General features: G+C 38.3%; 1 protein-coding gene across 1 annotated transcript in view; it reads left to right on the plus strand.

Moving 5' to 3' along the window:
* The window catches only part of cntn1a (contactin 1a), a 30,128-nt gene extending 19,296 nt beyond the window's left edge, over positions 1-10,832 (plus strand). Inside the window, exons 12-24 of the mRNA XM_016531481.1 lie at positions 734-854; positions 978-1,128; positions 1,212-1,339; positions 2,885-3,057; positions 3,682-3,805; positions 3,923-4,084; positions 5,049-5,198; positions 6,462-6,532; positions 7,579-7,813; positions 7,893-7,996; positions 8,739-8,928; positions 9,063-9,181; positions 10,665-10,832. Of these exons, the coding sequence (XP_016386967.1) occupies positions 734-854; positions 978-1,128; positions 1,212-1,339; positions 2,885-3,057; positions 3,682-3,805; positions 3,923-4,084; positions 5,049-5,198; positions 6,462-6,532; positions 7,579-7,813; positions 7,893-7,996; positions 8,739-8,928; positions 9,063-9,181; positions 10,665-10,832 (1,896 nt within the window). The remainder of the gene's footprint in view (positions 1-733; positions 855-977; positions 1,129-1,211; positions 1,340-2,884; positions 3,058-3,681; positions 3,806-3,922; positions 4,085-5,048; positions 5,199-6,461; positions 6,533-7,578; positions 7,814-7,892; positions 7,997-8,738; positions 8,929-9,062; positions 9,182-10,664) is intronic.
* The last annotated feature ends 2,391 nt before the right edge of the window (positions 10,833-13,223 follow it).

Consider the following 13,223-nt stretch of genomic DNA (forward strand, 5'->3'; position numbering starts at 1 on the left):
ACTTTGTTTGTTTTTGTATTAATTAGAATTAAAATGTATTTGTACTGCATTATTCTTTTTGCTTGTATGCCAATTTGTTTTATTTGTGTTATTATGTGTTATTTTGTAATTTTTTATCATTATGATTTTATTTTAATTTATTTTATCTAATGAAATGAATTAAACAAATACATTGTCTATATATGTATTTGCATTAAATAATTTATTTGTATATTTTACATTTATATGTATTATTTTAGCTTATATGAATTATATGTAAATACACACACACACACACACATTTATTTATTTATATGAATAATGTTATGTTTTTATTCATTGATAGATTTCAGAGGCTCATAATAATCAGAAGAAATATGACTGTAACGGGGCTGACGAGACGTGAGACACGGGCAGGATAACAGAAACTAGGAATAATAACCGGCTAAGCAATACTCGGCAGAGAATGGTTGTTTGAGTGAGTGTTATATAGTGAGTGAGTGATATGAAACAGCTGTGTGCAATCAGTGCTGTGTGCAATCAGTGCAATGAATGATGGGATATGTAGTCCGGGGTGCTATGCAACAGTGTGTAGTGCGAGAGTCAATGAAAATGGAAAGGGTGACCTCTGATGGCTAGCAGACGGAAGTTCATGGACCGGATTCGTGACAATGGCAATGTTAATATCATCTGATGAAAGCGGTCTTGAATTCTGACGGATGAATCTATTCTCTTCTTGCTTCTCTTCCATCAGTATGCCAAGAACCACGAGTTGCGTTTCACAGACCTGACGTTTGATGATTCAGGGATGTATCAGTGCATCGCTGAGAACCGTCACGGCACGATATACGCCAACGCCGAGCTCAGGGTGTTCGGTGAGTATTCATGGTTTGGTATTAATATTTGCTGTAATACGTGGTTCTGAGCTTTAGGACTCACAGAGTTGAATATCTTGAGGAACACTGCTAGTTCTTCCACTGAATGTGTTGTTTTCCCAGCCGGCGCTCCTTCATTTGAGTGGAACCCAGTGAAACCCAAACTTCTGGGGGCCAAAAACGGGCGCGTGGTGATTGACTGCAAACCCCGAGCGGCGCCGCAGCCGAGCATCTCCTGGAGCAAAGGAACTGAGCTCCTGCACAACTCCAGCAGGTCAGAGGTCACGCAGAGGTCATCTCACGGATCCCTGCTCTCTCCAGAACCGTTCATATTCAGTCTGTCTTTCATGATTGCAGGATCTTCATTTGGCCAGATGGGAGTTTAGAGCTTCTGAACGTCACCAAATCAGACGAAGGCAAATACACGTGTTTCGCAGAGAACGACAGAGGCCGAGCGAACAGCACCGGATCGCTGTCAGTCACCGGTACGACACGGAAACCAGACTGCATAACAACACCCTAGCCTAACAACCATCCAGAATACCCTAGAAACTGCAAAGTAACACCCTACCAACCACCCAGAAGACCTGAGCTACTGCATAGCAACACCCTAGAAACCATGAAGAATACTTTACAATACCTTACAACACACTAGCAATGCCCTAACAACCACCCAGAACATCTTAGTAGCCGCATAGCTACCTCCCACCCTAGCAACCACCCAGAGTACCTTAGAAACTGTAAAATAACACCCTAATGACCACACAGAACAGCCTAGCAACTGCATAGCAACACCCTAGAAACCACCCAGAAAACTTTACAATACCTTACAACACTCTAGCAATGCCCTAACAACCACTCAGAACATCTTAGTAGCCTCATAGCAACCTCCCAGCCTAGCAACCACCCAGAGTACCTTAGAAACTGTAAAATAACACCCTAATGACCACACAGAACAGCCTAGCAACTGCATAGCAACACCCTAGAAACCACCCAGAAAACTTTACAATACCTTACAACACTCTAGCAATGCCCTAACAACCACTCAGAACATCTTAGTAGCCTCATAGCAACCTCCCAGCCTAGCAACCACCCAGAGTACCTTAGAAACTGTAAAATAACACCCTAATGACCACACAGAACAGCCTAGCAACTGCATAGCAACACCCTAGAAACCACCCAGAATACCCTTGAAGCTGCAAAGTCACACCCTAATGACCCTCCAGGACACCTTAACACCTGCATAGCAACATCCTAGTCTAACAACCACCCAGAATACCCATGAAGCTGCAAAGTTACACCCTAACAACCATCCAGAACACCCTAACAACTGCATAGCAACATCCTAGCAATCACCCAGAACACCATAGTAACCTCATATCTACCTACTAGCCTAGCAACCACCCAGAAAACCTTGGAAACTGCAAAGTAACACCCTAACAACCATCCACAACACCATAGCAACACCCTAGCAACCACCCAGAATATACTACAATATCCTAGTAATGTCCACCCAAAACATACTAGTAACTGCAAAGCAACACCCCACCAACCACTCAGAACATAGAAACTATCTAGTAACCACACTGAATACTCCATCCAGAACAGGCTACCATCTGCAAAACAACACCCCAGCAGTCTCTCAGAACACTTAGCCTAGTAACCACCCAGAATACTTCAGAAACTGCATAGCAACACCCTAGCAACCACCCAGAACACCCTAGCAACACCATAGCAACCATCCAGAACACATCTGTTTGTCTGACAGACTGAATGGCATTAAAACGGTCTAACTTTAATCTTTAAAACCTCCTTCAGACGTTCTTGCTGGGCTTTTCTCACATGAACGGCACAGTTTGTAATCTAGCTGAGTTTGTGTTTGTTGGTTGAGTTTGTAATCTAGTTGAGTTTGTATTTGTTGGTTGCGTGTGATGTGATGGATAAGTGTCTGAGCATGCGACTGACGGTCCTCAGCAGAAGTGAAAGGCGTTCTCCTGCATTCAGAGCATAACGAGTGTCTCTCTCCTCAGACGCTACGAAGATCACTCTGGCTCCGTCTAACGCTGACATCAGTGTGGGCGAGAGCACCAGGATGGAGTGCGCCGCGTCACATGACCCCACCCTCGACCTCACCTTCATCTGGTCCCTCGACGCACACGCCATCGACTTCGACCAAGACAGAGAGCATTACGAGCGCAAAATGGTCATTTCAGTCTGTTTAATACTGATGACAAACATCTGATAATTATTTATTTAGTTTTAATGAATCAAGACTCTTCATTAATAGTACCATTGTGGATGCCTTAACACCAAAAACAATAACTTTAATGACAACTATAACGATAACTATAATAATTATAATTATAATGATAACTATAAAGGTAACCATAATGCTACTTATGAAAACTGTAATGCTACTTTTATCTATGACAATTAGTAGGATGAAACTACTGTATAACAGTAATTATGATTATAATGATAAGTATAACGATATTGGTAACTATAATGATAACTGTCACAATAACTATACTAATAATTATAACAATCTTAACTATAATGTTTATAACTATAATAATGAATATATTGATAACCATAACAATAACATACTCTAACTGAGATTTGTCATATAGCACTTGCATGTTATTGCTCTTTTGTTGGTTTTGATTGCTTCTGTTGTCCTCATTTGTAAGTGACTTTGGATAAAAGCATCTGCTAAATGACTAAATGTGAATGCAAGGTTATAGTTATCATTACAGTCATTGCTGATGGTGTGAACAGGTGTCTTGTGTATTTTGCAAGCGTATTAATTTAAATGATTGTTGGTCAGGCCGGGACGTCCAGCTCAGAGCTGTTGATCAGTAACACACAGTTGAGACACGCGGGACGTTACAGCTGTACAGCGCAGACGCCGGTGGACAACGTCACGGTCTCCGCGGAGCTGGTGGTCAGAGGTCAGACAGGCTTTTTATCTTCACATAAACCTTAGGTCTTCATGAGCTGAGCTGCTGATGTACCCCGTATCTCAGATTGTGTGTACATCACTAGCTCCCGTGTCTCCTCATCCTCAGGTCCCCCAGGTCCTCCTGGAGGTGTGCGTGTGGACGAGGTGATGACCAGCAGCGTGAGGGTGACCTGGAGTCACGGAACGGATAACTTGAGTCCCATCTCCAAATACAGCGTCCAGTACAGAGACGAGCGAGCGCAGCAGGACTGGAGAGACGCCTCCACCTGTGAGTACATCACCACACTTCACTACAGTGATGATACATGAGTGTGTGTGTGAATAATTACAGTTTTCTTCAACTGCTTACACACAAAATCTTTACTTGTCACACAATTTCTGAAAGCTGACACTCAAACAGCAGAAGCACACTCCAAATCTGCAAAACCATACACTAATTCTCAGCCTTTGACTCGGTTTGCAATTTCATAAAACACTTTTTGCAAAACACAACACACAATTCTCTATGTAACACACAAAAATCTAATAGGAAGTATCTTGATTTCCTTTTTCAAACACAACCAATACTAATACTGTAACGCACTAACTCCTCACATGTGCTTTACTGAACACCAACCCATCATGCTTTAGAACAGGCCTATAAATATACACATGCTTGATGTGTTTCTTTTCTTTGGCACTGTGTATAATACTGTATTCACAACCACAAATGCTTACAGTAAAAAAGTTTGGTTTCAATCTTGCTTTCGTGTTTACCGTGAATTGTTCAACATCTCTCTGCCAGTTACTTTCAATCTTGAACAGAAATGAACACAGGAGCTCATGAAAGAAGAGATTTGGGTTTTGAATAACTGTGTGCATATGATATATCCAAAGTACAATGTTATGGCAAAGGTGTTTGCAACGTAAGACAAATGTTTGCTTTTGAGATGTGTTTGTGATATTTTGAATGCAGTGCTTCATTTTGCAAGAGATGTGAGGCATTTTGCATTTTGTGTGTGCGGTTCTTGGATGTGTGTGTAAAGTTTGGAAAAAAGAGGCAAAGTTTAGAAAATGTGTAAGCAGTTGAAAAACAAAACTGTAATATAGTAATATACTTTTCTGCATATTTGAGGGGATTATTTAATTTGATAATCATCTGTTAATAAAGTGTGACTTGACTAAAGCACTAGTTTAGATCTAAACCAGTTCCAGTGAGTCTGTGTATTTATCCAGTGATTCTGTGTCTTCAGCTCCAGTGAATGTGGAGGGAAATGCAGAAATGGCCTCCGTGATCAATCTGACGCCCTGGACGGAGTATGAGTTCAGGGTCATCGCCACCAACACGCTGGGCACCGGACCCCCGAGCGACCCCTCGCCCAAAATCACCACCAGAGAAGCCAGTGAGCTCCTTCTGTCCTCATCTGAGGAAACAATCACCTGCGGTTTATTGCCATTCATGTGTTTGTTTAACCCAGCTACTGCATTCAGCCCATTTTGACCTGGAAGCAATGCATAACAATTTCAAGGGTTTAATTCAGGAAACAAACTTTAGAAATGAGTAAAGACTATCAAAATACATATCATTTATTTTTTATGATTAAAAAAATACTTTTGTAAAATATATTTAGCCTCATTATTACATCTCACACACATTTAGGACTGAATTCTGCTAATAAACAACACACTAGATGTAATTTGCATAACAAATGAACTATATCAAATGAAATACAGCCCAGTGGGGTGCACAACAAAAGTTCAAAGACCAAATAGTCTGAATTTGATAAAGGACAGAGGTTTGAAATGAAGAAGCCTGCATTTCATTTGATGAACCATTGCAGCGTGGAGAACCTTTTCATGATAAAGTGAAAGTTTATGCAAGTGAAAGGAATATATTTTGTTTTAAAGCATTCCAGACTAATATTGATGTTGTTTTATTAGAAAATGTAGGTTTCATAAATTTGGACTATTTTTGAGCAGTTATGAGTTACAAGTTAAAAAAAAAAAATTCAATTCAATTCTGTTAATTCCAATGGAGTTAATACTGGTAATTCTCAGATTGATTGTTCTTATAAGTTTCATATAATGATATATTCAGATAAAGTTTATCATGAATACTGAAATGCATCGCAGTGGTTTTCATGTATAATTCATGTATAATGTGAAATTTTAAAGAATTTCTCATATTTTTAATTAGTAAAAAGGGGGCTAAATGCAGTAAAAACATGGTAATAACAGTCACTGCTGTGTGTGTGCACTTGGAAGGGTGAAATGCAGAGCACAAATCCCGAGTATGGGACACCATATTTGGCCACACATCACATCCTGTCCTTTTCCTTTTCCTTAGTTGAAAATGACCAGAAGTCAAGATTAATAAGCTTACGTTCCACCAGGTCCAAACGGAGCCGGCATGCAAAATGTGCAGGCAGTTTTTGAATGTATTATTATGTGTATGTCAATCCTCAGTAGTACTATTGCTGATAGTGATCTGATTAAACCACTAACACTAAGTATTAAGCATCAGTGTGTTAGTCCTCCAGCAGCATTCTGGGAAACCGCCCACAACATACAGTAGCACCACTGGAATCATCTAGAATACCATAGTAACTAGTAATTGCATAGCAATGCCTTAGCAAGCATAATTACTGTAATTATTTTCTCTGTAGGGCCTGTTGTGGCTCCGTCAGAGATCGGTGGAGGAGGAGGAACCAGTCGTGAGCTCACCATCACATGGACGGTACCAGTGCTCATGTTTCTCACATGAAGACCAGTGGCATGTGTATTCTAGAAATCAGAAAAATACCAGCAAAATGCAGCTCTCTCTTTCAATTTCAAAGTGATCTAAATGCACATTTAAGTGTTTATTTCATTGCACTTTATCTGTTTGCGTCTGTAGATTTCAATTCATATCTTTAATCACTCAATCCATATTTTTAAAATTTGTTTCTCTACTTCAGCAGCACTTACATACAACAAAACTTAGAGTTTTATTCCTCTCTATATTCTGAAGGTTTTTACTGAGGGGTTTGTTCATATTTTATTCACACTGATTTATACAACATTTTATTAGTTAAAAATAGGGATGCACCGATACTGGTATCGGTATCGGGCCCGATACTGAGCTTCTGTACTAGTAGTCGTACTCGTTAAAATGCCCCGATACCAAACACCGATACCACACAGCATGTTACATACTCTTGGTTTCTGTACCCAATATTTAAAAAATTTACAAATGCAATAAAACATTGGTCTCGGTATCGGCAAGTACCAAAAATAAAAGTATCGGTATCGGGCGAGTACTGGAAAAAGTGGTATCGGTGCATCCCTAGGAAGGTTTTTACTGAGGGGTTTGTTTATATTTCATTCACACCGATTTATACAACATTTTATTCCTAATAACATGGCGAAAATGCATGTATTTAAAGGTAATGAGTTTGTTTCGAAAATGTTTTCTGTCTGTTGACAGTATTTTCTGATTTATGGAGTGATAAAAAGAGAAATCCAAAATCCTATCTGTTAAAACCTTTAACGGTAGTATATCAACAAAATCAAACAAGGACTTTTGAACCGTATTATACAATGATAATGAATCATTTGTATATTTAAACAACATTTGATTTGTATATTTAAACAGCTTGTAATGCAAAATGTAATAATGTATCATGATTCATCAGCTTGGGAAGTAAGGTGATATATATTAGTTTAAGAGTTTACTCTATTCACCTTTGCTATCTTGCCTTTGGTTAAAACCAAAAACTGTTTTGATGTGGTTTGCGTCTGCAGCCGGTCCAGCCGCAGTACTACTACGGCAGTAATTTTGGCTACATCATCGCCTTCAAGCCCCATAACGACCCCGAGTGGATGAGGGTGACAGTGACCGATCCACAGACCCAAAAGTATGTCCACAAAGACTCGAAAATCCCCCCATCCACCAGGTTTGAGGTGAAGATGAAGGCCTTCAACAGTCAGGGTGAAGGGCCATTCAGCGTCAGCGCCTTCATCTGCTCCGCTCAGGACGGTGGGTGACGCACGCCTGCAGATTTACAGAATTAAACCACGTGAACTAGTGACCTTACAGACGTGTGTTTCCATCTCAGTTCCTGCAGAAGCTCCCACCATCATCGAGGCGAGGACGCTGTCGGCCACAGAAGCCGTCGTGTCCTGGGTGCCTCTACAGCTGCAGACGGTTGAAGGATACCAGGTGACAAAGCACTAGTTCACTGTTAAACTCAGAACTATCACATGTCTCAAATTCACTTGCTGATGTACTTCCTCTTGTTTAAAGTTGTTAATTTAGCAGCTGGGTTATTATCGTGAACCAACTTCTCATTACTTGCAATACAATGGTAACTGAAGTAAAATACAATATATACAGCAAACATTTCAATTAATAAAATTACTAAAATAACAAACTAAAAATGAATATTGATTTAAAAAAAAAAAAAAAAACACCTAAAATATAGAAATGTAGGAAGAAAATGAAGTGATTTCCAAAGTCTGGCGATAATCTTTAAAGAGGAATAAGTGGGGTGGGGGGTTGCTTTTAGCCAATATTTATTGTGCAAAGATAATATTTTATTATATAAATTTTTGTTATTATACAGACATGGTCAACTAAAACTAAAACCAAAAAAAATTTTTTAAATTCAAATAAAATATAAAAAACTTTCATCTTAGTTGCCAAGGCAACATTTCTCATTTTCATTTAGTTTGTACTTGATGTACTAAAATAACTCAAACTAAGTGAACTAAAACTAATACATAAACATTAATAAAAACTATACTGACATTTAAATAAAATGTAAACTAGTTAAAAAATATAAAACAACAGAATTACTAAAATTTCAACTAAAGAGAAAATGGAAAATTTAAAAATAAAACCCAATTTAAAATATGAATACAAACTATAATAGTAAGTTAATTTCTGACCTGTTGTCTCTCAGGTCCGGTACTGGAGGGAGTCGGTGGAGAACGAGGCGTCTGCACAGCGTGTTCTGGTTCCCAGTCGAGAAAACCACACGCGTCTGGACAACATGAAGCCCAACTCACATTACCTGATCGAGGTGCGGGCTTATAACGGCGCCGGATACGGTCCCGCCAGCCAGCGCCACAAAATCTACACCAAGAGAGCGCGTAAGTCCCATAGAAGCCAGAAGACAGGCTTTCAAACTGGTGTATTTTAGGACACATTTTTACTGTGAGGGAAAAAAATAAATAATTGGCATTTATGTTACTGTTATTTTCTGATCTGATTGTGTTTTTCTCAGCTCCTAGTCGGCCTCCTAAAATCATCGGCACAAAGATGAACTACAGCGGCACGACGATCAACATCGCCTGGGAGCAGGTGGAGCCGCTGGCCAACGAGTCGACGGTGGAGGGATATAAGGTCAGAAAAACACCTTTACCTGCTGCTCAGTGTCTCTGATTCTGATTTAGTGTGTTTGTCTTTCTGGATTCATGGAGTTTTCTCTCTGGCTTTTAACATGTGCCTTTGAATTGTTTTAATCTGCTTTTGTTGTTGTATGGGTTTTGAAGTGTTTTTATTTTTTTACTGATTTTTTCCTCGTTATATATCATTGTTTGTTGTGCAGCACTTTGGTCTGCCTTGTTTCGTGCTTAAATGTGCTCTAGAAATAAAACTGAACTTGAACTTGAGTTAAAATTGAACATGCATATGAATAACTCATTAAATATGAGCTGAAGCATGAGCATTTATATGTAATTTATTTAGTTTTATTTTATTTTTTTTATTACAGGGACAATGCATATTAATAAACATTTCTGTCAATATGCCAGAATTAGCCAGAAGGCTATTTTTCACCTGCAGTCCCTAGACAGATGGTAATAGTCACCCTAAAAGAGAGTAAAATTACATATTAACATAACAATAAAACAATTACAATACATTTAGTAAAAAGTACTATTAAGCTATGATGTACAATAGAAACGCAACAGACCAACAATCAGACAAACATCAGACAAATACATGAACACATACACACACACCACACACAAAGCAAAAAAAAGGTTTAAGAGGTACGACTCAAAACCTGCAGAAATATGAGGTTTTGGATGGGTTTTCTGTCTCTCTGTCTCCCTCTGCTGCTGCATGTGTCAAACTCAAGCCACTGATGAGCTTAATGATGTTTAATTAGTGCTGGCAGCTGATTCACAGCAACGAGAGGCCATAAAAATCCTTTGTATGTGTGTGTGTGTGAGTGATGAAGGAATGGGTGATTATTGAGTCAATGAGAATGTGTGCTTAAATGAATCGGTTAAATTAGTAAATCAGGGATTCACATCAAAGATACTGTGTGATTTGCCAACACTAAGTGGTGGTTATACTTTCATATGTGGTGGTTAAAGTATAATTTCATAATTCTATATTCAATATATTTTGGATTTAAAACATTAATCTGATAACGTTATACATGCAATTGTAACTGCAGTGTAAATGCATTCATGGCATCTCTGAGCTGCATTAAACAGTCTGTGTAAATCCATCTAAATGCCACTTCTGATGCAGCTTCTGTGTCACTTCTGCAGTGCAAAGTTGGATGTTGTTGATATCGATTTAATTTGACTGGTATCAGCCCTAAAGTGGCTTAATATTCCAAGTGCATTTATTGAGTAAAATGAAGAATTTTGTCCTTATGAAGGTAGAAATGCCCCCGGAAATCAGTTTAAGGGGGTAAATATCACTCCTTAATATCACTCCTTAATAATCACTCTGTCCCTGGTTTAGCATTATTTTTCAGTTTTTATCTTGGTTTCACTGAATCCTCTTTTCTGGTGTTATAGAAATCTGTGACTTGTGTGTAAATCTGGTGGGTTCTGCCAGCTCTTGATGTTGTGCTGTTCTCACTCAGGTCCTGTACAGGCCGGAGGGGCAGCCCAACGGCGTGCTGTACACCACAGTGAAGCAGTCCATCGATCTGCCCATGAAGAAGGGCGATTACCTGGTGGAGGTGCGCGCGCACAGCGAGGGAGGAGACGGAGCCGTCGCACAAGTGCGCATCGCAGGTAAAAACTCATGAACGGCCAGCTGATGGAGCTGTTACTCAAGAAACACACAGAGGATTTAGTGTGAATGAACATAATCCTGATAGAAGATAAAGTACAAGTAACCACATGATCATGCATAATGAAGATAGCAAAAAAAAAAGTAGTTGATAGTTTGTAATGCAAGTCCATCAAACTGAGAAACACAAGACTGTCATGATATTTACATTTAGATTAAGTTATACGTTACTATTTAGTATTTTTCTTGGACTCATCATCCACAATTATTCAGAAATGACATATAAACAATGAAAAGACAATAAAACAACATTTGGAAATCAACTAAATCCTTCTTGACAAATTTACAGCTATTCTTTTTGCAGATGCTTTTAAGCACAGTGACTTACAAATGAGGAAATTCAGAAGCAGTTTGTCATATTTATATATGTATTTATGCAGATGCTTTTATCCATTGCATTCAGGATATACATAAAATCAGTGCAAATGCCGCTCACATGAAGCAAATGATGATGAGATCCACTGTTTTGATGTACTCATGAATGACCAGTAGATGGAGCCATCATTCAGACAGGAACACACACAGATGATCACATGCCTTCAGATGATGTTTGGGTTTCACTCAGTTCTGTTCTGAATGAACATAATCCTGGTACAACATGGAATACAAGTAACCACATGATAATAAATAGTTCAGATAGCAAAAAAGTAGATGTTTGATTATTTAAAGTATTGTGACTCCATCAAATTTAGAAACATGACGATTATAATATTTACATTTAGATTAGATTATATATTATTGTTTTTTAAGCATTTTTCTTGGCAATGATACACAAATAACATAAACAATGACATGACAATACAATATATAAACAAAATTTATAAAATAAAGCTAAATTTAGAATAGAAATTAAAACAGACTTCCAAACACAATATTCTACTAGACAAATTTCTGGTTATTCATTTTGCAGATGCTTTTTATGCAAAGTAACTTACAAATGAGGAAAATCAAAAGCACTTTTTTGTGCTATTTATCGGTCAAGCTCCTTATGTAATCGTTCATTTTCTTAATTTCTCTCTGGAAGTCTGTGGGAGCCCATAAAAGTGCTTGCAAGAAAGTTATGAAGTCTGGCACACAGATAGTGGACAGTATCAACATTAACCACAGCAAATTTGGAGTCTCTAACTCAAAAACTTTAGCACCACCAATATCTCAAATTTGCACTCATGTTTATGCTAATAACTTCTTAAGCCCGAGGGTTAGAAACTCCACTTTTTCTAACTCATCTTAGACAGTTCATCTGAATTTCACCAAAGCTGGTTCAGATCATCTTCAGACCGTGTTGGAAATGAGTTTTTAAAAGATTTTTGACAGACCCAGTCCTTCTCTTATAGCGCAACAACAAATTTGGCAAAGAGGACACCAAAATGGACATGAGGCTATATCTCCGCAACACTTTATCGTAGTCAGACCAAATTTGGTACGTGCTATAATAACCAAGACCTGAGGATTCATGAGCAGTTTCAGCACAGCGCCACCTACTGGCAAAAGATATGAATAATTGACATTTTGACCTATAACTTCTGAACAGTTTGGCCAAAACACTCAAGTTTGGGCTCTTTTAATTCAGAGTAATGACAAAAACACACAAGTCAAGTCACCTTTATAGTGCTTTATACAAAGACAATAGTGCATCATCCAGGTTAAATCAGTTCAAGTTTTGTTCTCAACCGATGGCGTCAGTCAGTGCAGTCATATCGATAAATTACTGAAAGTTATTTAGCGGCCTGCAATTATTCAGAGGCCTGCTGCATGATGGGATTGAATGGACTGATCGTCATACTCGCTGGTTCAGTTCAACAACAGGTCAGACTCTGTAACTAGACTAACCTGTCAGTTATTACCTGCTTCATTCAACTCAGTCTTCAATTAAACTTTATAGAGACCAAACAAACAAACTCGTGTGCTGTGTGTTTCTTCACGTCTGCTTCATGTGCTCGTCTCTTTCATCATCATCTTTATATTTCCAGCTCTATAACAGTATGGCCTTCATTCTAGATGATACATTTACAAATATTTAGTATTCGAAATTGAAAGTGTGTGAGAAAATTAATAACAGAGTAAAATAGGTCTCATGGTTATAAATCCAAACTATAATAAAACTATAAACAGAGGCTTATCTTTCTGAAAGAGAGTGAGATTAAATGGAAGATATTTGCAGAAATATGGAACTTGAAAACATTTAATGAACTATTTGTGTGTAGAAGTTCAGAAACAAATTTTTGAGCTGCTGTAGAAACCACAAAATACCATAGAAAATTAAGTTTCAATATCAGTTTCATTCAAATTCAAAGCAAAAGCTGCAAATAGAGTCAGATGTGATTCCAGCAGGAGAATCCAGCACATT

This window comes from Sinocyclocheilus rhinocerous, unplaced genomic scaffold, assembly GCF_001515625.1.
Source record: "Sinocyclocheilus rhinocerous isolate Xijiao unplaced genomic scaffold, SAMN03320098_v1.1 scaffold2953, whole genome shotgun sequence".
Lineage (NCBI taxonomy): Eukaryota > Metazoa > Chordata > Actinopteri > Cypriniformes > Cyprinidae > Sinocyclocheilus > Sinocyclocheilus rhinocerous.